At 56.6% G+C, this 27,300-nt stretch overlaps 2 protein-coding genes across 6 annotated transcripts; one reads left to right on the top strand and one right to left on the bottom strand.

The window, feature by feature from the left end:
* The first annotated feature begins 873 nt into the window (after positions 1-873).
* Positions 874-19,539, top strand: NPRL3 (NPR3 like, GATOR1 complex subunit). 3 transcript variants are annotated; one of them, XM_081170755.1, is made up of 14 exons: positions 874-1,021; positions 2,496-2,565; positions 5,375-5,413; positions 8,544-8,673; positions 10,938-11,012; positions 12,769-12,922; positions 13,228-13,309; positions 14,775-14,912; positions 15,134-15,290; positions 16,072-16,178; positions 16,330-16,459; positions 16,544-16,733; positions 17,557-17,749; positions 18,584-19,539. In XM_081170755.1, the coding sequence occupies exons 1-14, from the start codon at positions 904-906 to the stop codon at positions 18,747-18,749; spliced, it is 1,749 nt and encodes a 582-aa protein (XP_081026881.1). In that variant the 5' UTR covers positions 874-903; the 3' UTR covers positions 18,750-19,539. The 3 variants fall into 3 exon arrangements, with proteins under 3 accessions (XP_081026881.1, XP_081026882.1, XP_081026880.1); XM_081170756.1 differs by lacking the exon at positions 5,375-5,413; XM_081170754.1 differs by having other exon boundaries at positions 16,330-16,733.
* Positions 19,483-23,395, bottom strand: MPG (N-methylpurine DNA glycosylase). 3 transcript variants are annotated; one of them, XM_081170763.1, is made up of 4 exons: positions 23,090-23,395; positions 21,449-21,653; positions 20,893-21,030; positions 19,483-20,001 (listed from the first exon to the last, which is right to left on the bottom strand). In XM_081170763.1, the coding sequence occupies exons 1-4, from the start codon at positions 23,378-23,380 to the stop codon at positions 19,604-19,606; spliced, it is 1,032 nt and encodes a 343-aa protein (XP_081026889.1). In that variant the 5' UTR covers positions 23,381-23,395; the 3' UTR covers positions 19,483-19,603. The 3 variants fall into 3 exon arrangements, with proteins under 3 accessions (XP_081026889.1, XP_081026890.1, XP_081026891.1); XM_081170764.1 differs by lacking the exon at positions 20,893-21,030 and adding an exon at positions 20,151-20,231 and having other exon boundaries at positions 23,090-23,253; XM_081170765.1 differs by lacking the exon at positions 20,893-21,030 and having other exon boundaries at positions 23,090-23,253.
* Between the last annotated feature and the right edge of the window lie 3,905 nt (positions 23,396-27,300).

Raw genomic sequence — 27,300 nt, 5'->3', positions numbered from 1 at the left:
CCAAAAAATGCCAAAGAGCAGCTCTGGGTGATGATGTCCCTAGCTTTGGGATGCTTTTTTCTTTTCTTTTTTAAAGATCTAATTTGTTGCTTTTTCACATGCAATAAACGTAATTTAAAATGCGATCAACTAACCTGCCATTTCTTTACCTGCCTTCAGGCGCCAGGCGAAAACTCTTCTCCCGGGCCTTTGGCCTTTTAAACTGTGCGTGTCCAGGGAGGGGCCGGTCTTGTGCGTTCTTGCTTTGCGTGATGGTGCTTTGCATTTTGTGTTTCCGTACTGCATACCAACCTGCGATCCTCGCCTGAAGGGCGGCATCTAAAATATTATTATTATTATTTAGAAGACATCTGAAGGGAATTTTTTAATGACTGGTGCTTTAATATATTTTTAATCTGTTGTTGGAAGCCGCCCAGAGTGGCTGGGGAAATCCAGCCAGATAGGCAGGGTAGAAAATAATAATAATAATAATAATAATAATAATAATAATAATAATAATAATAATAATAATAATAATAATTTGTGTTGGCAGCTGCCCAGAGTGGCTGGGGCAACCCAGCCAGATGGGCGGGGTAGAAATCATAAATTATTATTATTATTATTATTATTATTACTGAATAACCATGGGGAATTCTTGGGAGCTCAGCTTCCAGCTGCCCCGTATGGGGCGCTCGCTCAGCCCCAGCTGCTGAAGGCCAGGCGCCCGGCGGGCAGAGCGCCCTCTACCCTCTCTGGACTACCACTCCCGGCGTGCCTTGCCGCCCGCCGCGCCGGCCGAGGCCGATGGGAGCCGTAGTCCAGAGAGGCGGGGACGGCGCATGCTCTCCTCCTCCTCCTCCGGCGAGCCACGTGACCCCGCCGGCGCACGCGCAGTGCCCTGTGTGGGCTCGGCGGGGCGCGAGGATGGGCGAGAGCTCGAGTCCCATCAGCGTCATCCTGGTCAGCTCCGGCAGCCGCGGGAACAAGCTGCTCTTCCGCTTCCCCTTCCAGAGGGGGCCCGGCAGCCCCGCCGCCCACCCCGGTGAGGAGGAGCCGCTGCCCGGGACCCTCGCGCGCCCGCCTTCACACGTGCACCTCAAGCACACGCGACACCCTGACACGCGAGTGGGAGAACGGGGGGCGGGGCTGGGGGCGACGCGGGAGGGGAACCTCCTCCCTGAGAAGAGGTCTGGGGGGGGGCACACAGCATCTGCCAGGGAGGATTTCGCTGGGGTCAGACTAGATGACCCTGGGACCCCTCCGACTCTACAGCTCGGTGATTCCGTGGAAAGGAGGGACCTTCCCACCCAGGGCAGAATGGTCACTCCGCTCCCACGGCCACCGGTTTGGGGGCGCTGCAACTGTGATTCAGAATGGGGCACAAGAGGTGGGGGCATTATGTGGGGCACGGCTGAAATCCGAGACCCCCCAGGTCTCCTTTCTGCCCCACCTGCCTGCCTCTCCCCCCCCCCCCCAAGAGGGTGAGCCTGGCTGCCAACACGCTGCTCAGCTCCAGCAGCTCTGCCCTTGAACGCAGCAGGGCAGAGGGGGGCAAACCGAGAAGGAGCTGGCTGTGCCCCCCGGCAGCCTCCTTCCTGCCCCTCTGCCACTCCCAAAGGGCACCAGCCGCCCCTGGTCCTGCCCCCGCTGCCTGAGGCAGCCTCCTTCCCAATCCGGCTGCTGCGCTCAAGTCCTGCTCGCTGGAAGACGCAGGAAGGGAGAGGGCCCTGGGGCCCCAGTCCTGCCCTGGGGGCTCCGCCTTGGGGCATCTGCCCCCCAGCAATACACACATGGCCGCTCTGTGTCCCGGCAGCTGGCCAGCCGGCCATTATTCTCTCTTCCCCTTTGGGAAAAGGATCTTGGGAAGGCAGTTCCCCAGCTGAGGAGCACCCAGTGACATGAAGAGTGTAATAAAAGCCTGGGTTGCTGGATCAGGCCCAAAGGGGCCCCTCAGAGCCTGGCGTCCTTTTCTCCCCGCAGCCAACCAGATGTCTCCTTTTGGTCCTCGCATGCCTCCTGACGTGCCCTTTCCCTTCCGGCTGAGCTCTGATAGGCATCTCCGGTGATTCTTGAGATCAACCACAAAGCCTTGGGGAGATGGCCCCCCTCGTAATACGTTGGGCTCAAGCCATGAGGTCAAAAGCGGCAACTTGAATTGTGCCACGGGCTCCCATTTCACATATAGCTCAGTCTGGATAGTTGGCCTAGGTGAAGATTTGACGTTTTCATCCCCAAAAAGTTTTTGATTTGCGTTTCTACTGAAACGAGGCTGCATTTTAATGTTGTATTTTAATCTAGTTTTTAAGTTGTATTTTAATCAATTGTTTTTATACCTGGTGTTAGCCGCCCTGAGCCTGGTCTTGGCTGGGGAGGGGGGGTTTAAATAAAATTATTATTATTATTATTATTATTATTATTATTATTATTATTATTTGCTAAGAATTAGGTGGAAGAGGTTTCTGCTCTAACCCACACCTCTCTGGCCTTCTGGACTTCCCCCCTTTTTCCTTTCCTAGGGAAACCGAGAAGCAGGTATGCCGTGAACAGTCTGGGCGACGGCGTCGAAGACCCAGATGGGGACTCCAGGTACGTAGGGCTCCTGTTCCCTTGAGTACCAGCTCTCCTGCTGGTTGTCATGGGTTTGTGTAGAGAGCGTAAAAGACACCTTTGCACCTGGGTCCTCACCAGGTGGGGTGTGCTGGAGTCCCGGAGCTCTGGCATGTAGGGCAAAAGGGGCGTTGGCTGGCTGGCTTGGGGCTGCTTGGATCCTGATCAAAGCGGACCCTGACCATCGCGGCTGGGGTGGGGGGTCACCTGTGGCTCCGCAGGTGTGGCAGGGAGGCGTGGCTTTTAATGCCGGGGTGTCTATCTTGACTTAAAAAAGAGGTCTCTAGCAAGCCAAGCATAAGACTCTTGCATGGGAAGTTCCTGCACAAGCCTTCCTATATTATTTATTTATTCATTTATCCATTTGTATACTGCCCTTCACCCGAGGATCACAGAGTGGTTTACATTATAAAAACACAGAAATGCATATTACAGTAACCAACAAAAACAATTACCCCCTCTCTCAGGTTTCAAAGGCCATAGATTGTTTAGTTGGCCCTGGGAAAAGAGGAATGTTTTTGCCCAGCACTTACTTAAAGATGTCTTGGTTGTTTGGTCCAAAAGAGAGCTGAGTTTCCTCTTTCCAGAAAACCAGAAAGTCATTGCAGTGGACAGGTCAGAAATGTTCCCCTGAACCCTGATGCGTCCAGATAAAATAACTTGAAAAGGCAGGGAGGGCCTTCCTCTCTCACTTCCCCTTGAATTGGCAGCCAGGGAGTTTCCAGGTGAGCGCCAGGTTGAGCCTCTCGTCTCCGCCTGGCCTGAATCAGGCCTCTGGGGCTTGTACTTGGTCACGTTTGTGATCGCAGTTCCCCAGTCATGCCGGGGCTGTGCTCACCTTCAGCACGGGGCGGGGGGCGTATCTGAAGGAGGCATCTTGGGGAGAAGAGGAGCATTGGTGGCAGGAAAGGGGCAGGACGGGGTTGGGGGCTCCTGGAGCCCCTGATGCAGCAGCTCCCCCGGCCCCACTGCTGGGGGATAGGGATAGGCTTGTGGGGGTCGCTGAATCCTGCTGCAGAGGCTGCCTCTTGCGCAGGACATAATAATAATAATAATAATAATAATAATAATAATAATAATAATAATAATAATAATAATTTATACCCCACCCTCCCCGGCCAGAGCCGGGCTCAGGGCAGCTAACACCAATAAAATTACAGTAAAAACATAATAAAGGTAAAGGTACCCCAGACTCTAGGGTTGTGCGCTCATCTCACTCTAGAGGCCGGGAGCCAGCGCTGTCCGCAGACACTTCCGGGTCACGTGGCCAGCGTGACGAAGCTGCTCTGGCGAACCACCAGAGCAGCACACGGAAACGCCGTTTTCCTTCCCGCTAGTAAGCAAAAACCAATTTAATTTTTTTAAAAAAATAATATTTATTAAGGTTTTTACAATGTTACAAAATGAAAAAGAGAAAAGAAAAAATACAAAATAAAAATGGTTAAAAACAATTCAATCTTTTCATCACTTATCTTTCATTTACTTGTTTCCCAGACCTCCTCATACCTCCCCTTTTTGTATTCCAGTTCAATTTATTAGTTCAGCAATTCCTTTCCCTCCTTATTTTATCCTGATCTTTAATCTTGATATATTGTAACCTAAATTTACCTGTTAAGAATCCAATTTTTTTCATATTCTTTTATACCATTACAGCTAGAAACCCCTTAACTTCAATCCAACATCATTCTAACATTCATTAATTTTACAATATTTCTGTAAATAATCTTTAAATTTCTTCCAATCTTCTTCCACTGACTCTTCTCCCTGGTCCCTGGATTCTGCCAGTCATTTCCGCCAGTTCCATATAATCCATCAGTTTCATCTGCCATTCTTCGCAAAAACCAATTTAAAACCAATTTAAGATACAAGTTAAAATGCAATTTAAAATGCAGCCTCATTTTAAGAGTAGCCCATAAATCAAAACCGAAACCATAAGGGGAGGGAAACAGAAGGGTCAGACTGAGTCCAAACCAAAGGCCAGGCGGATCAGCTCCGTCTTGCAGGCCCTGCGGAAAGATAGGCATGAAGGTTGCTGCCACTGTTCTGGGCTGGCACAGCCTGACAGTGTGGGGAGACAGTGCCCTTTGGGGGCATTCATCTGCTGGGCAGTGATGCCCACCCATGGCATGGGCGGGGTTGCCTCCTGTGGCCCGAGGGTAAGGGGTGCCTAATAATAATAATAATAATAATTTATTATTTATTCCCCAGCCACTCTGGGCACCTTCCAGCAGAATATTAAAATACAATGATTCATCAAACATTAAAAGCTTCCCTAAACAGGGTTGCTTTCAGATGTCTTTTAAAGATAAGATAGCTGCTTATTTCCTTGACATCGGGTGGGAGGGCGTTCCACAGGGCGGGTGCCACCACCGAGGAGGCCCTCTGCCTGGTTCCCTGTACCCTCACTTCTCACAGGGAGGGAATCCCCAGAAGGCCCTCAGAGCTGGACCTCACGGCTTTGAAGGTCAGCAGCAGCACTTTGAATTGTGCCCGGAAACGTACTGGGAGCCAAAGCAAGTCTTTCAGGACGGGTCTTGTGGTCTCAGCAGCCGCTCCCAGTCCCCATTCTAACCCCAGCCAGGCTTTCAGGGTGTGTTTCTCCCTTGAGGTGCTAGGCAAGGGCTCGTTCTCCAAGGAGCCTTTATTTATTTCAATATGTGGACAGTCCCCTAACCTCCAGGTGCCCGGTTTTGCAGCGTTGACGTTTTTGTGCCTTGCGTGAATTTGCCTGCTTGATTCTTGTGTTCTGTTTCCGCGTGGTGCTCATAGCCCCTGTTCCTGTTTTCAGAGAGCCCTGTCCGCTCACTGATGAGCAGGTGGTGTCGGGGTAAGACCAAACCTTCTCCGCCAGCAGCGCCTCTCTCTCTCTCTCTCTCTCTCAAATGGCTTCCCTGTCTCCACCATCTTCTCCTTCTCCTCGCACTTTGTTGCTCACTTCTCTTTCCCACCAAGCTGCAAATGTCACGGAACCACACGCTGGTGCGCAGGGAGGCCGGCAAAGGGCCTGAGAAGCAGGCAGGTCAGCCAGGAAGGAAATTGATGCTCAGGGGCAGAGCAAAAGGTCCCAGACCCCAAGGGCAGGGCTGGGGGGGGAGAGACCCCCTGTGCCTGACAGCCCAGTCAGTGCAGGCACCCCTGGGCTACACAGCCCATCAGTCTGACCCAGGAGAAGGCTGCTGCCTGCGTTTCTGAAGGCCTTTCCGCCCCATAGCTGGAAGAAACAGCTACGCTGTGCTTTGCAGTGAGTGGGGAACTGATTTCTCCACGGAGACAAAAAGGTCATGTTTTCCCTCCGAAGGCATTTGGGGGACCCACTTGTCTGAAGACTGGCTGCTCTGCTCCAGTATGCAGGATGCAAGCTGACCAGCCTGCAGTGCAGGAGGCTCCTGTCGCCCTCCTTTTGCCTCTTCGTGACAAATGGTCCTGGCTCCCCCCCCCCCCGGGGGTCCTCAGTTCCAGCAGACTTGCTTAGGAGGCCTGCACAGGCCCCCAGCCCCTGTGATAGAAGCCCCTACCAAGGGGGAAGCTCAGAGGGACACACTGCAGGCTTGGCCCAGCCTCCCGTTTCAGAGACTCAGTGAGGGTTGCGGCTGTGGACCTCCGTCAGGGTAGGGTGGCTGGGAGTTGACTGAGCGGCGCTCCTGCGTGTGCCACACGGCTTTTGAGCTGGGCCCCCAGAGGCTGCCCCCGGCCCCGTCTGCATTCCCTCTGCCTCCCAGCGCTCGGAGCAATGGGGCGTCCTTCAGGGCTGTGGGGCTGGAGCAGCCCAGGAGGTTTTGCTCCCTTGCCCCACTGGCCGCCCTGTTCTGAACAGCTTCTCAAGAAGCTGACGGCTTGATTGCTGCTGTCTCAGAGCACTGCCTGCCCTGAAGATGCTTGTTTAAAATAAAATACTTTGTGTGCCTTTAAAGCAGGTTTGCCTTTCTGTAGCTGCTCAAAGAGGCCGTCAAGTGGATTAAAACAAAGTCTCTAGCTCTGAATAAGCAGATGAGCTCTTAACAATAGTGGGAGGTGGGGAAGGGAGCCGTATTCTCCTCTGCAACCCAAGAAACCTTTTTTTTTTAAGCTCAGTCACTTTGGTTCTCTGCTTTCAGAGAAAGGTTGGGGGTAGGCGCCCCCAATGCGCAATTGCTACTCCTCTGAAACTCATTTACAAAGTTTTGGGGCTTCCCGTTGCCAGAACAGAGGAGTGGAAGTGATCTGTGCGCCCCAGATTTCAAGTTTGGCTTCAAGTATTTTCTCAATTTCCAGAGGGGTCTCAGCAGCCGTGTGATTACGGTTGCAGCAAAAGCGGGAGGGAGTCTTTTCTGGGTGGTAGCATAGGAAAGGCACTGTGGTTCTCCAGCGGTTTGACTTTTCACCCCCAGAGGCACACTCCATTGTCCCTCGAGACAGACAGAGGCCGGCAAGTGTTTGGAAACGGAAGCCAAAGCAGAATTTGCCCGTTTTCCAGATGTAACAAGACTTTGTTGAGCTTCTTGCTGTAGACACTTCTCCGCTCGCTCCCGGGTCATGTTTCCATGCAGTCCTGTTCCCCCCACAGCAGGCCTGCTGTCTTCTCTGATGCCTCTGGTTTTGTGCATGCCTCCCTCGGCTGCGTTGTGCAGCCTCCTTGATCTCTTCTGCCGGGGCCGATAAGCTGGCAATCTCTCCCGGCCACGGCCCCTGCAGCTGCTGCCTGCACCCAGGGCAGGGCAATCTTTCTGGGTGAAGCTGGAGGGCAAAGAGGGCCCTAGGGCACAGCTTGTTCCGGGCCTCACTGTCTCCCTGGCGCCCGGAAGTTGGCCTCCTGGCAGCTGTGAGATGGGAAAGCAGCAGGCAAGACCCCCGTTGACCAGGCAGGTTTGCTGCTTCTGCCCGCAAAGCTAGTTTCTTTTTGAGTCATCCAGGCAGATGCTGACTGCCACGTTTACAGTTTCATGCCTTTCCCCCAAAGCTGAGCAAGCAGCAGCTTGGCAGAATATCCCCTTTGGTGGAGAGATGTGGGAAGGTTCAGAGAGTCGTCGAGTGGGAAGGGACCCCCCAGTGGCCATTTAGTCCACCCCCCTGCAGTGCAGGACTAAAGCATCCCTGACAGATGGCCACCTGGGACAGACAAAAGGAAGTCCTTCCCCGCCCCCCCTCCAAAAAACCTGCCCTTCTTCAGAGAGGATCCTTCCTTCTGGGGAACTTCAGGACTTTGCAGGCCACGCATTTCCCCCCCTTTCCTGATGAACTTTGCCCATGCATAAATGCATCTTTTCCTCCACAGAAGGAAATCTGGGACACCGGCAGTGGGAGGAGAGACACAGGAAGGGCTTCTGAGTTTGGCCTGGCCTGCGACTCCCAGCTGCAGTCGGGCCCTTCTGGCCATCCCAAGACCTAAGGCCCTGGGGCTCAGCTGCTCCCCCCGCAGACACGCCTGAGGCAGGGAACAGAGCTGGGCACACCTGTCCCTTTGGCCCAGGGAGCTCTTTTTCACAGGGATGGGCAGTCGGTGACCCCCCAGGTGGTGCTGGTACCCCTGACCATCGGAAGGCGCACAGCTGCCTCCTGGTCCCCTGCCCTGGAGCAAAGCCCCATCGCGCTGCCTGTCCTCAAGCGACCTGCCCGCCACACCTTCCTGCTTAGGGGAACTTCACCTGTCCTTCCAAACCGGCGCCTGCAAACTCTGCCTAATCTTTCCTCCTGAGAGCTTGTCATTAACGAAAGTTGCATGAGCCTCTGACGCTTTCCCTCTCGATATAATTCTGATGATTTGAAAGATGGTGATCTTTGCGGCATCTTAATTTCCCCCACCTGGTGGACTCCAAGGTGCCCCAATGTCGTGTGTGTGGGTGTGTGTGGGTGTGTGTGGGTGTGTGTGGGTGTGTGTTTGTAGACTTAATGGTGACACAATTCATACCAATTCATCCCGCCTCCGGGACGGTGTGGGGCCTGCGCAAGAGCGTTTCTGATGCCCGTTTCTGCTCCCGAAGGTTCTCGGACGTCATCCTGGCAACGATCCTGGCTACCAAATCAGACATGTGCGGCAAGAAGTTTGAGCTGAAGATCGACAACGTCCGTTTCGTGGGACACCCCACCCTGGTGCAGCACGCCTTTGGGCAGGTAGGCCCCGCGGGCGCCAGGGCAGCCTGGGCACAGCCTGTGAGTTGGGCCGGGAAGTCGTGTCCAGTTGCGTCCCTCTGCTGCCCCGGCCCCTTTCCTGGTGGTTCAGCTGGCCAGTGGTGGGCTGGGAGGGGGAGCTCGGAGCAGCCCTGGAACAGGCCTGGGGGGCCAGCTGCAGTCGCCCCGTGCCATCCAGCCAGATTGCCCCACAGGTGCCCCCTCTCACGCTCTGCTTTTGGGCCTGCTGGCCGGCCCCCAGGTGGCTCTTTCTCCCTCCATAATGTCATTCATTGCCCTGACATCACCTCCTCTCCTCTCTGGGGAGCTGAACCCTTTCCGGCTCTCCTTCCAGGGGGGAGGTGTGTTTCCACACCTGCTTAGGGTGCACCAGTGGCGTAGCGTGGGTTGTCAGCACCCGGGGCAAGGCAAGTAATTTACGCCCCCTCTGCCCTAGGGGCAGAGAGCTGCGAGTGCAAGCGCCCCCCCAGATGTTGCGCCCGGTGCGGCCGGGCCCCCCCTGCACCCCCACACTACGCCACTGGGGTGCACTGCACTACCCCGACCCATGTGGGTGCTTTCCTGGGACCTGTGTCTGCCTCGACTTCTGAACTGGCCTGCCAAATTCGGAGGGGTGCTGAGTTTGATCACGAGTCGCCGGACTGGTACCCCACAGTTTGTGATGCGGCTGCTGGGGGCCTCGGAAGCCGAGCCAGAGCACAGGGACACAGGAAGCTGCCTTGTTCAAACCCTTGGTCCATCTAACCCTCTAATGCCCGCACTGACTGGCAGCAGCAGCAGCTCCCCGGGGTTTCAGGCAGGAGTCTCTCCCAGCCTTCCCTGGAGGTCATGCCAGTGGGGGTGGAACCTGGGACTTCTGCATGCCAAGCAGCTGCTCTGCCACTGACCCTTGGAGCGCTCCAGGAAAGGGCCAGCCCGGTTGATTCCATATTTCCCCCCTTAAAAACAACAACTCTGCTCTTAGTGGGGGGGGGCTGCACAATTCAGAGTTGGAGAGCCTCCTGGGCAGGGGTCTCCTTGGTCCTTGTCCTGCAGCCTCCCTTGAGGTGGAGACATGGGTGCCAGAGGCCCTTTGGGGGGGGGGGGTCTCAGCCTTCAGGCTCTCCTGCGCCTCCTTGTGGTGACATGCAGACCCTGCAAAGTCCTTTGGCAGCTGCTGCAAACTTGCCCAGGCTTCTGGCATCTCCCTTCTCTTTGTGAAGCCCAGAGAGTCCTTCAAAATGCGGTGGGAGGGCGGGTGGCGGCTGGGGCTCTGCATATGCTCAGAGGCGCTTGCCCGCCCCTGTCCCTAAGCGTTGGGAAGAGGTGCCGAGCCTCTGATCGGATCAGGCCCCTAGCAGGCTGATGTTCGTGGCCACAAACCCCATGCAGGGGAGGGGAGGGAGCAGCAGCAGCAGCAATAATAATAATAATAATAATAATAATAATAATAATAATAATAATAATAATAATAATAATAATAATAATAATTTATTTATACCCCACTCTGGGCAGCTTCCAGCAGAATATTAAAAACACAATAAAACATCAAACATGAAAAAGCTTCCCTAAACAGGGCTGCCTTCAGATGTCTTCTAAAAGTCAGGCCGTTGTTTATTTCCTTGACATCTAATGGGAGGGCGTTCCACAGGGTGGGCGCCACCACCGAGAAGGCCCTCTGCCTGGTTCCTTGTAACTTTGCTTCTCTCAGTGAGGGAACCGCCAGAAGGCCCTCGGAGGTGGACCTCAGTGTCTGGGCGGAGCGATGGGGATGGAGATGGGAGGGGGGGTCCCCTCTCCCTGGCCACCCCTGTTCCTTTTCTTTGGCTTCTTCCTTGCCTCCAGGCTGCCTCCTCCACACAAGCCCAGGGAGGGGGCACAGCCAGTGGGAAGGAAGGCCAGGCTAGCAAGCTTTGTGGCTTGATTTGAATGATGGATTGACTCCATTTCTGCCTCGCCTTTTCCTCCAAGGAGGCGGCTTGTGTGGTTCTCTCCCCACCTGCTCATTTAATCCCCACAACGACCCTGTGAGGTAGGGGAGGCTGAGAAGCAGGGACTGCTGGGAGGGAGAGCCCACCTGAAGCCCGGCCACCTGGACCAGCCGCTTGATTCCCTGGTGTATGGCAGCTTACACCCCCGTGAGGGTGAGGTAGTTCTGCAGCCCCACCACCCTCCCCAGCCCTCCCAAGACCCTCCTTGCCAGGGGCTGCCCCCTCCCCTGCTCCCCTCTCTTGGCTGCCCCCTTAAAAGTCCGGCTTGCTTTGCAGATCTCCAAGACAGACCCCTCCCCAAAGCGGGAGATGCCCACCATGATCCTCTTCAATGTCGTCTTCGCCTTGAGGGTAAGGACCCCCCTCCAGGCCGGGGGCACCTGCCGTTTCCCGGGAGTCAGAGCCCAGGCGTGGGGGGCACCCCACATGTGCTGCAAAGTCCAGTGAGAATGTGGGGCTGGCTAGGGGGGTGCAGCAGGCTCTTCTGCAGGGATGTGTGCCTTCGAGGGTCTCCAGGCTGCTTGGGGGAGCCCAATGGGGGGGAGCCCCACCCCAGGAAAGGCTTCGGAGCCTTCTTTGCTTCTGCCACCCCCCAAGGGCCTGCCTGGGCTTTGGGTGGGGCAGGCGGGTGGGGCAGGCAGAGGCCCCAAACTGGTAATCAGCGGAGGAGCAGCTCTGTGACTCAGCAAAAGCTCCGAAAGCTGAGTCACGGTTTGCGGACCTGGGTGGCAAACATTATCGGCAGCCCGGCCCTCCTTAACTGGGGCTTGGCAGCCGCCTTCCAGCCCCCTCCGGCTTGCCTCTCCGGCCCCACCTTGCCAGCTGTGTGGGGCTGATAGCGGCCTCCACCTGTGGGTTAGGGGGAGGCCTGAGCAAGCAGCCTTCGTGATCTCAGGGATGGGAGCTCTCAGGGTGGACAGCGATGGGGAGGCCCTTTGGCCGGTAGCCCAGGCAGCGGCCTGTGGGTCAGGGACCCAGCTCCAACCTCCCCGAGGCTGAGGGCAGGCAGGGGGGTTGCACAGCTGGTCTGCTCTGGTCTGCCCTCCCTCAGGACCGGGTCTCCTTGGGGGGGCTCAGAGAAATGGCTGGCCCACAGCAGGTGGGGCTAAGGGGCAGCCGCCATGATGGAGCAAAACAGGAGCCTCACTGGGAGCTTCAGGGCAGATCAAAGAAAGTCATCCTTAAGGCAGGACAGAGTCAACTATGGAACTCACTGCCACAAGCTTTCAAAGAGGATTGGACAAATTCCTGGAGGAGGAGAGGGCTTCTCATGGCCCCTGGCTCTGCCATGTTCCTGAATCCTGAAGAAGAGGGCTCTTGAGGCCTGATCCTGCTTGCGCCTGGTGCCACTGTGAGGGTAGAATCCTGGACTAGATGGCCTGTGGGCCTGATCCTGCAGTTTTAGTGTTTTTTGGCTTTTTTGCCAAATACAATTAAGCAAGTAAACATGCTTAATTAGATTATGTTGTGGAGCATCTGAAAGCTTTTTTTTTGACTATCTGTAAATTTATTTGTTATTTCAAATTAAAATTTCACAGGTATATATATCAAACATAAATCATACAAACAAAATCCCAATGAATCTCCTTGACTTCCACCCTCCCCTTTGTGGGTCCTAATTTAATCATTTCCTCCATCTTTTTTGATGATCCGAATCTTTTACTTCTCCATTGTGTCCAAAATTTGCCCTTAAACTACAAGTGATATTCCAGTCCTACTAATGATTTTAACTCTTTAGAATGGTCTTTCCGCATTCCTCATTAAATATGTTGTCTTCCTGATTTCTGATTCTTCTGGTCATTTTGGCCATTGCAGCATAGTCCATCAACCCCACCTGCCATTCTGCTCTTGTCTTCTTCCCATCTCTAGTCTTCTTGAAGAGTACCAGGTAGATGAGTTAATTTGCAGCTAAAAGGACCCAAAGGTTCTGATGGGCTTTTGCGCACATAAATGTGAAAACCCCAAAACAGAGCCAGTCCTCCTGGGCTCCAGGCCACGGCTTCCCCCAAGTCCTCTGGCTGAGCTGCTGGGGCCCCTTCTGTCCGGTGGCCAGACTGCCCTGCCTGCCCCCTTCCCAGCCGCCTCTCTCCCCCCGTCTCCCCCTTAGGCCACCGCGGACCCCTCAGTCATCAGCTGCCTGCACAACCTCTCTCGCCGCATCGCCATTGTCCTCCAGCACGAGGAGCGCCGCTGCCAGTACCTGACGCGAGAGGCCAAGCTCATCCTGGCCATTCAAGACGAAGCCTCTGCCATCTCGGAAAGTGAGTCCGGCCGGATCCTGCTTGCCCCCCACCCTCAGGCCAGGCATCTGTCTGGCCCTCGTGGGCTCAGCTGGGCAGGGGCTTTATTATTATTGAGTTATTAGATTTGTATCCCGCCCTTCACCCAAAGATCACAGGGCGGTTCACAACACAAAAACGCCCTGCCTGCTGTTTGTGGCACTTCCAGCGGCCATGGGGGGGGGGTTGGCATGTCCATTTGGAGCTGGGGGGGGGTGAGGAGGTTTCCTGGGGAAGCCCTTTGAAGATCTCGGAAGCCACACCTGGCTGTTCTTCCCCTCCTCCAGCGCCTGAAGGGCCCCAGTCGCCTTTCCTCCACATCCTCCCCAAGTGCAAGCTGGCCAGAGACCTGAAGGAGGCTTACGACAGGTAAGCATGGGCTGGGGGGCCGTCTGTCAGTTAGGGTTAGCCGAGAGGGTCCCTTCTGACTCTGCAATTCTGCAGTTCTGGGATTCGAAGTCAGTCTTTGGGGTCTCAGCCCTGGGGTGGGGGTGTGGGGGTGCTGAAGGTTGAAAGCCCAGGAGAGGCCTCTGCCCCAGATGTTGCTCTGGCCCCTGGGTAATAATAATAATAATAATAATAATAATAATAATAATAATAATAATAATAATTTATTTATATCCTACCCTCCCCAGCCAAAGCCAGGCTCAGAGCGGCTAACAACACTAAAAGTAACACAGCATTCTAAAATCAATTCAGAATCAAATTCATGGCAACCATCAGTTCTAGAGTTCTGTGAGGATTGCCAAAGGAGGGGGTCAGACTGTGCCTTGGCCAAAGGCCTGGTGGAACAGCTGTCTTGCAGGCCCTGTGGAAAGATGTCAAGTCCCGCAGGGCCCTAGTCTCTTGTGACAGAGCGTTCCACCAGATCGGGGCCACGGCCGAAAAAGCCCTGGCTCTGGCCGAGGCCAGCCTAACCTCCCTGTGGCCCGGGATCTCCAAGACGTTTTTATTTGCAGACCGTAGGTTTCTCTGTGGGACATACCAGGAGAGACGGTCCCGTAGGTACGAGGGTCCTAGGCCGTATAGGGCTTTAAAGGTTAAAACCAGCACCTTGAACCTGACCCTGTACTCCACCGGGAGCCAGTGCAGTTGGTATAGAACCGGGTGAATGTGATCCCGCGGCGAAGACCCTGTAAGGAGTCTGACCGCGGCATTCTGCCCCCGCTGGAGTTTCTGGGTCAGTCTCAAGGGCTGCCTCCCTGGGCCTTTTTGCAGCTTTCCCAGCTCTGCGATACCCGTTTTGCGGTGAGGCAGCTAGAACGGCACTCAGGTGCCCTCCCACCCACCCTCCCTCCCTCCTTCTCTACAGTTACGGCGGCTGCTGTGAGCTTGGGTCAGGCTCACAGTTGCCCAGCGCCACCAGGTGGCCATCGACGGGGCTGCAGAGGGAGCTGCGGCTGGTGGCTCCTGTTCTTTATTATAATAGAACAGCCAAACCTTGGTTGTCGAATGCAATCCATTCCGGAAGACGGTTTGACTTCTGAAACGTTTGACAACCGAGGCACAGCATCTGATAAGTTGCAAGAGCTTCTTGCACTCAAGCGGAAGCTGCGTCGGGCGTTTGGGTTCCAAAAAACGTTCAAAAGCCCGGAGCATTTATTTCTGGGTTTCCTGGATGCGGGAGCCAAAACGTTCGAAAACGGAGCCGTTCAAGAACAGTTTTATTATTTGTACCCCTCCCACCCGACGGAGTTGCCCCAGCCACCCCTGGCTCAGCCAGTGTGAGAGAGGGGGGCTGTTCCTTTGTCGGGGGGGCCTGCGGCTCAGTCCCTGCCAGGGCTGGGGGCTCTGGGCCACGCGGCCTCTCCCACCTGCTCCCTGTCCCCTGCAGCCTCTGCACGACCGGCGTGGTCCAGCTGCACATCAACAACTGGCTGGAAGTGAGCTTCTGCCTGCCCCACAAAATCCACTACGCTGCCTCTCGCTTCATCCCCCCGGAAGCCATCGAGCGGAGCCTCAAGGCCATCCGGTAAAGACCGGGTCCTAATAAAAGGGGGGGGGGAGGGGTTGTTGTGCTGCTTCCTGGTCCCAGAGTGCGCCTGGATCTGTGCTTTGGGGGGCAGTGGGGTCCCTCTGCAAGACCCGTGTTGCAGGAGGGTTGGCCTAGATGACCCTGGGGGGCCCCTTTGCAGCCCTGCAGTGCTGCGAGTGTCTGTGTGCCCCCGTCTCTCCCCCCCCCCCCCCGCTCAGGCCGTACCACGCCTTGCTGCTGCTGAAGGACGAGAAGGCGCTTCTGAACGAGCTGCCGCTGGACTGCTCCCCCGCCCTGGTGCGCGTGGTCAGGACCACCTCGGCCGTCAAGAACCTCCAGCAGCTGGCCCAGGACGCCGACCTGGCGCTGCTGCAGGTGAGGGGGAAGGGGGGCTGGTGTCTGGGGGCTGCCGGCAGAAACGCCACCCGCTCCTCCATTCTGGGCTGGGTCCAGCAAGGCCCCCAGCCTGCTCCCTGGCCAAAGGGACTCTCCGCCTTGACTGCCATTATTCCTGCATTGCAACGCTGTGATTCTGTGAAGCCCCCCCTCGCCGGAAGCCCCAGTGGGAATCCCAGGGGCCTCGGAGGGCATTGAGGCAGCAGCTGCTCCTCCCCACCTCCTGCTCTGTGCCTCACTCAGGACTAGTAGCTCTGATGCCGCTGCTGCCCGGATAGGTTGGCACCTCGACTGGGGGGCTCCCCCCCCCAAGCCCGGAGCAGTAGCTCCTCCTGTGACCCCGGTCGGCACCCACTGCTGCCCCCTCCCTCGCTGCTGCTGTTTCTTCTGTGGGGCTGGGGGAGGCTCTGTTCTTGGCCTGGAGCTAGGTCTCTTATGTGGCTATCTGGGAGGTGGGGAGGGACGTTGCTCAGTCCCCTCCTCACTCAGGGGGCCTCCTCAAAAGCGGAGCCGGTGTCCCCAAGCCGACAGGTGAGAAAAGCAGGTGGGACCCAGGAGATTCCCATGGGGGGGGGAGGCACTTTTGTGGCTGGAGGAGAGGCCAGGCAGTTTCTGAGAAAAAGGGAGACTCCCTAGATGTGACCCCGATCCAGGAATTTTCTCCCTGGCGAAGCAGCTTCCTCCTGCCGCTTGGGCCCAGGAACCTGGGGAGGTTCTGCTGGTGCTGAGTGCGAGTCTTCCCCTTCCCTCCCTTTGGCAGGTGTTCCAGCTGGCAGCGCACCTGGTCTACTGGGGCAAGGCCATCATCGTCTACCCGCTGTGCGAGAACAACGTCTACATGCTGTCTCCCAATGCCAGCGTCTGCCTGTAAGTCTCTGGGCATCCAGCTGTGCCGAGTATGAAGCAAGACTCGCATCCTGTCCCCGTCCCCCCCGATGCTGGCCTCTGGAGAGGCTGGGGGGTTCATGCAGAGAGACCCCCCCCCGACCTCCTGCCTGCTCTTCCTCTCCCCCCACAGCTACTCCCCTCTGGCGGACGACTTTGCCTGCCAGTTCCCCGGCCATGACCTGCCTTCCGTCCTCTCCAAGTTCTCCTTGCCGGTGTCCCTGTCGGAGTTCAAGGACCCCCTGGCTCCCCCCGTGCAGGAGGTAAGCTGCCCCTGGCACCCCTCACCCAGCTGGCCCCTGGGCAGCCCCACCCCACTGTGCCCCTCTTTGCCTCCCCCCCACCAGACACAGCTCATCCAAATGGTCGTCTGGATGCTCCAACACCGACTGCTCATCCAGCTGCACACCTACGCCTGCCTGATGGTGCCCCCCAAGGAAGAGGACGTCCGGCCCCGGGCGGAGGAGATGCCCCTGGCAGCCAGAGTTGGGGGGCGCAGCCTCAGCACCCCCAACGCCCTCAGCTTTGGCTCCCCAAGTAGGTGGTGTGTGTGTCTTTTGGAGCCCTGCTGTGAAGGGGTCCTGGGTCGCTGAGTCTGTCTCCATTTTACCTTCTGCAAGATGCTCCAGATGTTTTTCCCATCATACTTCTGGGCATAATAGGCTTTACTGTTTTTATTTAGTTTGTTACCTTTATACGCAATATAAAAACAGAAAATGAGAACACAAAATGCATAACCTAATAACAAATACCCCGAAAAGCTGCACAGCCCCCTCTCCACAAACATAAGCCGTAGATGTTTTTATCAGTCCAGGGCCTGGTTGAAGAGGAACGCTTTTGCCCCTAAAGCGATGGAATGAAGGCGCCAGGCGAGCCTCCCAGGGGAGCCACCGCAGCAAAGGCCCCGTTTTGAGCTGTGGCTGAGTTGCCCCATTTGTAGGAAAGGCTCTCCTCTACTCCAGCGAAAGATGGGAAGAGGTTGTGGGGGATCCTGGGGCTTTTGCAAACGCCACGCAAGCTTCAGCCCTCATCCGTCTGCACAACGAATCTTGTATGGCCTCATCCTTCCACACCCTTCACAGAGCAAGGGGTGGCAGTGGCGGCTGTGCTGCGGGGGGGCTGAGCATTGCTCTCTCCACACGAGGCGCATGCAAGCACGCTCTGCCCAGGCTGCTCTCTGCGTCTCTCCCCCTTTGCTTTGGGGGCCCTCTCGCGACGGGCCCCGAGTGACAGGCCAGGAGTCTGCCTCAGTTGGGTGTTTGTGAGCGGGTGCACATGAGCCCCATGGGCAAGGGGGCAGCCGAGGGGGGCGGCCTGCTCCACGCTCCCTTGCGTCTTTGTCCTGTCCCCCCCCCCCCAGCCAGCAGCGACGACATGACGCTCACCAGCCCCAGCATGGACAACTCCAGCGCAGAGCTGCTGCCCGGAGGGGACTCCCCCGTGAACAAGCGCATGACCGAGAACCTGCTGACCAGCCTCCCGGAGCACGAGCGAGAGGCCATCCTCAGCGTCCCAGCCGCCCACAACCCCGAGGACCTGCGCACCTTTGCCAGGTAGGCAGGCAGCTGCCTTCAAAGAGCGAAAGGGCCGGGTGGGGCGATGGCTGGTTCTGGGAAGGGGGCAGAGTCCCTAGGGCGGCCACAGCCAGGATTTTTGTTAGGGGGGCAGAGCCAGTGTGATTTGTCAGTTAGTTAAGTATTTCTGTTGATTTACTTGATTTGCCCCCCCCCCCTCCTGGCTACACCCATGGCTTCTGAGAGCCAGTGTGGTGTAGTGGTTAAGAGCGGTAGTCTCGTAATCTGGGGAACCGGGTTCGCGTCTCCGCTCCTCCACATGCAGCTGCTGGGTGACCTTGGGCCAGTCACACTTCTCTGAAGTCTCTCAGCCCCACTCACCTCACAGAGTGTTTGTTGTGGGGGAGGAAGGGAAAGGAGAATGTGAGCCGCTTTGAGACTCCTGAAGGGGAGTGAAAGGCGGGATATCAAATCCAAACTCTTCTTCTTCTTCTGTAATTTGAAGACCATTTCTGAAGGAGACCCTAAAGCTCACAATGAGCAGCCCCTGCCCTGTTGGCGCAGGTCTGTTCCAGCCCCTTCAGACCCCCCCTGCCTTTCTGCCCACTGCACAGGATGGGGGGAGCTGCCCTTCTCCCCCTGACTTCTGGCACCTGCAGCCGTTTCTTCCTTTGGGGGGGGAAAGGTTGCTCTGGGAGAGCGGAGAGATCAAGGGGGAGGTTTGGGGGCTGCCCTGCCCGTCCCTTGCAGCTCTCCTGGCTGGGCTGGGGGGTCCTGGGACCAGCGACCGCCCTGTCTTGGGTTTCCTGCTGGGGGCTCCTTGCCCAGGCTGCAGCTGCTGCCCCCCAGCCCTGCCCTCCTTCCCCCCCCCAGGCTTCTGCACTACTTCCGGGGGCGCCACCACCTGGAGGAGATCATGTACAACGAGAACATGCGCCGCTCGCACCTCCTGATGCTCTTTGACAAGTTCCGGGGCGTGCTGGTGGTGACCAACCACGAGGACCCCGTCATCTCCGTCTTCCAGTCCTTCCAGAAGTGAGGAGAGGCGGCCGCTGCCCTGGACTTCAAAGGAGGATTGCTGGCCCTCGGGATGGGGGAAGAAGGCACCCCTTCTTGCAGCCACATGGGGGGCAAGGAGGGGACTTGGGGGCCTTGTGCACAGACGCCTGATTCGGTCACACTCCTGGCACTGCCAGGCCTCAGGTGCTGCTTCTGGGCCTCTGCTGACGGCTGCAGACATAGCGATCTGTCTGCTGGACACTTCTCTGGGGTGTGGGGGTGTGGAGGGGGGGGGGACCTGTGTCTTGATAGTTGCAGACAACCCTCAGACTGTTCACCCACCGTTGCACAATTACAACCACATGCTGGAAAATGTGAAATCTTTCTCTTAAGTCAGGGAACAAGTCTGTTGTGAAAGTACCGGCTCTCTTCCTCCCTGCCGCGACCCACAGACCTACCTTCCTCACTTCTGAAGGGCAGGTGACCACTGGCCTGGCCTCCTCTCTCAGGCCACCTGAACTGGCCGCATCCTGCTTGCTCAATCAGGCGGCTCCTCTCTCTTCCACAAGGGGCAGGGGCAGGTTTAACCAAGGGAATGGGGGGAGAATTTGTTGGGGTGGTTCTGGTACCTCTTCCTAGCAGTGGAGGAGCTCTTATCTCCCCACATCGTGGGGGGGGGGGTCTTCCTCCTTCCAATTCTGCATTTTGCAGGCTTTTCCTTCCTTCAATATGCTGCAGGCAGGAAGGCTTTTCCTCAGCCACAACCACCAGCCTCAAAGCAAAACAATCTATTTTATTTTGGAAAGAAATAAATGCACAAGGCTGGAAAAGTCCCGGCCTTCCCTGTTATTCTCCCCATCCTGGGAAGCCTCCTGACCCCCCAGTTCCTGGGCATCAGCAGCAGGGAGAGGCCTCCGCTGGCAGCCGGCTGCCTCTGGCCCCCTCGGCCGCCTTGTCCGTCACGCTCACACACGGGTTGCCCCAGACGTAGAAGCGCAGGGGCTGTTGTGCCCACTCGCCGCTGATGCCAATGCGGGGAGCGGAGATGACGTCTTCCTCCCTGGGCACGTCCAGGCCGGGCTCCAGCCACACGGCCAGATGGCAGGCCAGGTCCTGCTGGTCAAAGGCCTTGTCCACAGCCAGGGCCTGGCAGAGCTTGGAAGGCCCGTTGCACAGGTGCCGGTCCTTGAGGGGGCGGGCGGCCCCTTTCCGCTGAGCCAGGCGCAGCTCTCTCATCGCCTCCAGGCCCTGCAGGGGCTCCAAGGAGCGCAGCAGGACGGCCGCCCCCTCCCCTGGCGAGAGAGAAGGGAGGGGGCAAAGGTCAGGGCAGGCCAATCCCAGCTCAAGGGATATTTCGGAAGGGGGTCGCAAGAAAACCTCCCGTATTTTAATGCTCTTCTACCAATCTATGGGGAGACCACGTGCCGTTCTGTCATCTCACCTTGAAAGGTGAAGAAGGGGCAGAAAGGGGCAACCGAGAGGATCTGGAAGTTGCCTGGACCAGCGCTCTGAGGAGGAAGCGCTGGAGCATTTAGGAAACAAGTGAGTACGGAGGGGGATTAGAGAGGGGTACAAAATTAGGCACGGTGGGCAGAAAATGAAGAGGGGCGTTTTCCTCCATCTCCTGCCAAGTTCGAGAGGGAGGAAAATTATTCTTATTGTTCTTCTGGAAGTGTCAGAACAGACAGAAGAGGCGACTTCTCACCTCAATAAACCATCGAATTTGATGGCCTCCAACTTGGAGGGCTTTCCAAGGGCATCAAATGCCTGTGAATATGAGATGCTGGGAACCCCAAGGGAGGCCAGTTCCTCTAGCCCTTGGCTCCCGCTTGTGGGCTTTCCTTGAGGGGCTCTGGCTGGATGCTGCGAGGGCCGGAGGCAGGACTGGGATGCGGCCCTGGGGCATGCGCAGTCAGCCCCCTGCCCCTCCCCGGAAGGGATGCCCTTGCCCACTGCCACAGGCCACGACACGGCAGCCGCACCCGACCTGGGACACTTGTCTGGGGGAGAGGGGCAGAAATGGAGGCCACACCATATCCCCCTGGTTCAAAGAAGCCAGGATCGGGGGGGGGGGCTTTCAAGCAACAACCACGGCTGGACCCCCCACCTTGAAGAAAGGACTAGGCTGCCTGGGGAGCAGAAAGTCAGCCCAAGTGCTTTGATCTAAGCCTCAGCCTGTGTACCTGAAGGAGCATCTCCACCTCCATCGTTCTGCCCGGACACTGAGGTCCAGCTCCAAGGGCCTTCTGGCGGTTCCCTCCCTGCGAGAAGCGAGGTTACAGGGAACCAGGCAGAGGGCCTTCTCGGTGGTGGCGCCCGCCCTGGGGAATGCCCTCTTGTCAGATGTCAAGGCAAGAAACAACTATTTTACTTTTAAAAGACATGTGAAGGCAGCCCTGTTTAGGGAAGTTTTTAATGTTTAATTGTATTTTAATATTCTGTTGAAAGCCGCCCAGAGTGGCTGGGGAAACCCAGCCAGATGGGCGGGGTATAAATAATAAATTATTACTATTATTATTCCCTTGAGTTTCTGGATGGACACAGAGAATGTTGGCTTTGATGGAACCTTTGGCCAGATCCATCAATTTGGCTCTCTTCTGATGCTCAGAACAAAGCACAGCCCCCTCGCCCCCCCATACAGGGCCTGTGTTCCTGCTGGATGAGGGTTGGGGGCAGGAGAGGCCCCCCAAACTCCCCCGGAGGGCTCAGAGCTTTTCTGCAGGACGGCCACCTGCTTACCTCGGCTGGAGATGTTCATGCAGAAGTAGATCCCGTAGATCTGGTACACGTACAGAGTGCCCGGCGCCATGAACATGGCCGTGTTCCTGGCAGTCTGCCGCCCGCCCCTGGAGTGGGACGCGGTGTCCTCTCCTCCCAGGTAGGCCTCCATTTCCACAATGCGCCCCCGGAGCGCTCTCCCATCTGGAAGCCTCCGGACCAGGATCTGGGAAGCAGAGGGAAGGCTGAGCCCCACATGCCCCCAGACCAGAGCCGCCTGGGGGGCTGCAGGAGAGAGGGCATGCCAGCACCTCTTCCACATTTCAGAAAGCCAACTCTTGCAGCCACTGCCACGGTTGGCCCCAAAACACTTGCGGGCAGCGCACAGAGACTCCCCATGTGGTTGCAAAGACGGAAGGTACAGCTCTGGGGGCGAGTGATGGGTTCGGAAGAGGTGGCTGTGGCTCAGCCCTGGCAGCAGAGGTCCCACCACCAGGGAGGCTCCCACCCTGACCTCCGAGATCTGACAAGAGTCCTGGCCACACAGCAAGAAGACGCTCCGTAGAGGAAGCCGGAAGCTGTGCAAAAAAAGCAGGAGTCCAACCCTGGCATCGCCCCAACAGCTGCAGGGCCTCTGGCACCCTAGATGGGCGGAGGAGCACCTGCCTGGCATGCAGAAGGTCTCAGGTGCCCCCCCCCTTGGAAGCAGCATCACCAGGTGGGAAGAGTGGGCAGGAGCACTGAGGCACAAGGGGGCTGCATGGCTAAATATTAAATAATAATGTTCCGCCTTCCCCAACCGAAGCCGGGCTCAGAGCGGCTAACAACAATAAAAGTAACCCAGCATTCCAAAATCAATTCATTCTAAAATCAATTCAAAATCAAATTCATGGCAACCATTGGGCTAGAGTTCTATGAAGATTACAGAAGGAGAGAGGAGGTCAGACTGTGCCTTGGCCAAAGGCCTGGTGGAACAGCTCCATCTTTCAGACCCTACGGAAAGATGTCAAGTCCCGCAGGGCCCTAATCTCCTCCACCAGGTGGGAGCCATCACTGAGAAGGCCCTGGCCCTGGTGGAGGCCAGCCTAACCTCCCTGTGGCCCGGGAACTCTAGGGTGTTGCTATTTATGGACCTTGAGGCTCTCCGCAGGGCATACCAGGAGAGGCGGTCCCGTAGGTACGAGGGTCCTAGGCCGCATAGGGCTTTAAAGGTCAAAACCAGCACCTTAAACCTGACCCTGTACTCCACCGGGAGCCAGTGCAGCTGGTGTAGCACCGGGTGAATGTGATTGCGTGGCGAGGACCCCGTATTAATTATTATTATTATTATCATCATCATCATCATAAAATTTATATACAGCACTGCCTTTTCTCCACACGGGGAGCCAAGGCATCTTACAGATAAAACAGAAGCAGCTAAAATCATCGGGGGGGTGGGGGGGGACACAATTGTGAAGCAATGAAACATGAGTAGAATTCAGGCGTGCGCTTCTCTGCGTGCGTAATTGCGCTTTCGCTCCTGCCCTGGCCAGGCCCCGCTCGGAGCCGAAGGGTCTCGGCTCGGCCCCGCCGTCGGGGCGCCTCCTCGGCGAAGGAAGCCGTGCCCGCCCGGCCCGGGCGCCTCCTCCTCCTCCGAGGAGCGGCGGGGTCCCCGTCCCTCACCTGTCCGAGCAGCGCCCTGGCCAGGCGGACGCACGGCTGGTCGAAGAAGGCGGCGCCCAGGCGGGGCGGGGAGGGCGCCTTGCCCAGGGTCCCGTCCGCCGCCGCCGCCGCCGCCTCCTGCTCGCGAGGAAGCCGCTTCCGCGGCCCGGGCATGGCTGCGCCAGAGGGAGGGGAGTCTGGCCGTCCCGCCCCCTCGAGGTCTCCGCCCCCTCGAGTCCGTCGGGGCGCCCCCTGCCGGAGGGAGCCGGGGCAACCCCGGAGGCTGCGCGGAATCCCGGCCTCTCTCGGCATCCGCGCATCCAGGCACAGTCCTCAGCTTTACTGACCCTGGTTTTGTTTCGTGTCTGCATTTGCTCAACAGTGAACCGTAATTGTATCATCAGATCCTGTTTGAGAAAACGAATCCTTTCTGAAAATTAATAAAAAGTGTTAAACATAAACGCCCAATAACTGCTCCGTCAAATAAGGAATTTTATCCCTTTGCCCTGACTTGGGCACACAAGTACCCAGTGACTGAAACGCCGCCTCTACTGCCTCAGTTCCTCCTTCGGATGCTTCCTGGATTTCATTCATCTTTAGATCACGGCCTCAGTCCAGTATACCTGAAGGAGCGTCTCTCTCCACCCCCATCGTTCTGCCCGGACACTGAGGTCCAGCTCCGAGGGCCTTCTGGCGGTTCCCTCCCTGCAAGAAGCCAAGTTACAGGGAACCAGGCAGAGGGCATTCTTGGTGGTGGCTCCCGCCCTGTGGAACGCCCTCCCACCAGATGTCAAAGAGAAGAACAACTAGAACAACTACCAGACATTTAGAAGACATCTGAAGGCAGCCCTGTTTAGGGATGCTTTCAATGTTTAACAGACCACTGTATTTTAATAATTGGTTGGAAGCCGCGGCATCAACTCCTCCTCCTCCTCTTCTTCTTCTTCTTCTTCTTCTTCTTCTTCTTCTTCTCCTCCTCCTCCTCCTCCTCCTCCTCCTCCTTCCCCTCCTCAGTGCCTGTCGGTTTCCCTGGCCCTATCAAGAATGCTTTACCCAATAAATGCATCCATTTGGTAGAAGCAGTGCTCTGCCCTGAGCCCAGGAGACTGCAGACACAGAGCCCACTCCCCAGCCCCCCCTTCCCCAGCAGAGCCCCCTTATTTCCGGAGGAGGGCAAAAGCGATGGAGTCCTATGGGTCGCTTCTGTCTCTTGGCTGGCAGGCAAGGCCTTCCAGAGAGGAAGATGAGCTCCTTTGCAGGGGGGGGGGGGTCCAGGAGGCTGGGCAAGTGCCCCTTCTCCATAGGGCAAGCCCTTCCATGGGGCAGGGGCTGCTGGGGTTTGCTGAAGCAGGGCCTGGGGGCTGAGGGGCTCCGCTGAGTCTCGGCATGCAGCCCAGCCGGCCAAGCCCACCGCCATGGCGGATCCTGTTGCCTGACAAATGCCCAAAGATAAAAATGTCCCCCCAGCCAGCTGTGGATGCAGAGTCTCCCGCTGCAGTTAATAGCACGGGATGCCAGCCAGCCAGCCAGCCCCTCCCTCCTCCCGGGCAGCCAGAGAATTCGGGCAGAGCAGGAGGATGGACTCTGACTTTGCAGCCTGCCTTGGGTGACTGGCAGGCGGCTTGCTGGCACTCCCTCACCCTGCAGAAGCTGGCACTGCCCAGAGGAATTCCTGAGAACTGGAATTTTGGTGTAACCACTGTTTCACCCTTGTTTTTCTATCTTCTCGGAGCTGGGGTGGGAAAGGCTGTTCTCTGCCAGAGGAGACCCTGGAGGGCTGCTGCCAGTCAGAGCAGGCCACACTGGAGGGGTTGAGGGGAACAACCCACAACCCGTCTCTGGAGGGAAGCAGCGGCTTCCTGTTCCTCCAGGCATTCTGTGGCTCACATTGTTCTGGAAAGGATAAAAAATATTTGCCACGTAGCAACTAGGAGGCACATAAGAAGGAAAGGCACATTGCGGTGCAGCAATTCATCTGTTTTTGTTGCAGAGCCAACCAGCCAAGTCTCAGGGGGGAACTGGCCTGGAGGCAGAGTCCATTTACAAGGTCCAGTCCAGTCCTAAGGTCAAGACTATCTCAGTTCATGTAGTCAGACAGTCCAGGGGTCAAGAAAGCCGAGGGTCCAAGGCATGGGTAGGCAAACTAAGGCCCGGGGGCTGGATCTGGCCCAATCGCCTTCTCAATCCAGCCTGCAGACGGTCTGGGAATCAGCATGTTTTTACATGAGTAGATTGTGTCCTTTTATTTAAAATGCACCTCTGGGTTATTTGTGGGGCAGAGGAATCCGTTCACTGGACAGCCAGTGTGGTGTAGTGGTTAAGAGCGGTAGACTCGTAATCCGGTGAACTGGGTTCGCGTCTCCGCTCCTCCACCTGCAGCTGCTGGGTGACCTTGGGCCAGTCACACTTCTCTGAAGTCTCTCAGCCCCACTCACCTCACAGAGTCTTTGTTGTGGGGGAGGAAGGGAAAGGAGAATGTTAGCCGCTTTGAGACTCCCTAGGGTAGTGATAAAGCGGGATATCAAATCCAAACTCTTCTTCTTCTTCTTCTTCTTCTTCTTCTTCTTCTTCTTCATTTCCCCCCAAAAAATATAGTCCGGCCCCCCACAAGGTCTGAGGGACAGTGGACCGGCCCCCTGCTGAAAAAGTTTGCTGACCCCTGGTCCAAGGTCACGAGGAGCAAGAAGCAGCAAGGTTTGGCCAGGAACGACGAATGTTGTTTCCAGCAACTGACTGAGGCTGCAAACTCTGCTGAAGAAGCTGGAGCCAGCAGATTCACATCAGGAGCAAGAAGGCTAATCAGTAGTAGCAGGCAGAGTCACTTTTCCTTCTGCTCCTTCAGGCTGCTGCTCAGCAGGTGAAGCTGACTCCTGGCCCATGACAGTTTCTGGTGTTACTGGGACCACCAGGACCTGATCTGCAGGCCAGCTCGGGGGAGGTCCCCTGGACGTTCCAAGCCAGCTAATCTGACCTTGCTCTGGGCTGCTCTTCTGGGACCCCCACCCAAGGGAAGCTGGGGCACCAGTAAACAACTGGGGGGGGACCCTGGTGAATTAATTGATCTTCCAGTGATCATTCTTTGCACTCATTTATTGAAGACCGAATAGCTTTGACAACAATATACCATATTTTTCACTCTATAGGACGCACCTTGTTTTAGAGGGGGAGAACAAGGGGGGGAATTCTCCCCCTCTCTGCTCAGCACCCCTTCAGCGAAGCAGCAGGAGAAACGGAGCCCCTTCCATTTCTCCTCCCGCTTCGCTGAAGGAGCACTGCACAGCTCTCCCTCTCTGCTGAAGCCAGAGAGCCAGTGTGGTGTAGTGGTTAAGAGCGGTGGACTCGTAATCTGGTGAACCGGGTTCGATTCCCTGCTCCTCCACCTGCAGCTGCTGGGTGACCTCATCATCTGGTGAACCGGGTTCACATCTCCACTCCTCCACATTCAGCTGCTGGGTGACCTTGGGCCAGTCACACTTCTCTGAAGTCTCTCAGCCCCTCTCACCTCACAGGGTGTTTGTTGTGGGGGAGGAAGGGAAAAAGGAGATTGTTAGCCGCTTTGAGACTCCTTCGGGTAGTGATAAAGCGGGATATCAAATCCAAATGCTTCTTGCTCTCCTGGCTTCAGCGAAAGCAACGCGAAGCCTCCGGAGCACGGTGGGAGCGCTCCCTCTGCGCTTCGGAGGCTTCGCGTTGTTATTGCTGAAGCCAAGGAGCCTGCATTCGCTCCATAGGATGCACACACATTTCCCCTTGAGTTTTGGAGGGGGAAAAGTGTGTCATATAGAGTGAAAAATACAGTAATTCCCCATGTGGTTGCTTTTCATCTTTGGCTTGGAAGTTCAGTATCTCAAACGGTCTCAATGCTACCGTGGGATCAACTGGCTTTTGAGGGTTCATCAAGTAGATACTAAAACAATTGCAGAATACCAAGGAGGCTGAAATTCCAGGTTGAACCAGCTGCGGCCATTGCTCCCTGGCACCGTTTGCCCACCTCCTGAGAGCGACAGGCACAGACTTCCTCTCTGCTGCCTCCTTTGATTCTGAGCTGGCCTGGCTTAGATCTGCCTTGCTGCATCTGTCACCAGCAGAAAGGCCCCATCCTGCTTGTCCCCTTGTTCCTCCTCCTCCTGTTGCTCCATTTCTGTGCTCCATCAATGCTTTTGTGCTCAACGGACACACTAGACTTCTCCTGGTCTGCCCCGCAGAGGACCTTAAGGTCCATAAATACCCAT

The sequence above is a fragment of the Podarcis bocagei genome (assembly GCF_964188305.1).
Source record: "Podarcis bocagei genome assembly, chromosome: 14".
Classification (NCBI taxonomy): Eukaryota; Metazoa; Chordata; class Lepidosauria; order Squamata; family Lacertidae; genus Podarcis; species Podarcis bocagei.
Note: the sequence above shows the minus strand (reverse complement) of the source record. Positions and strands in the feature narration are given on the sequence as shown.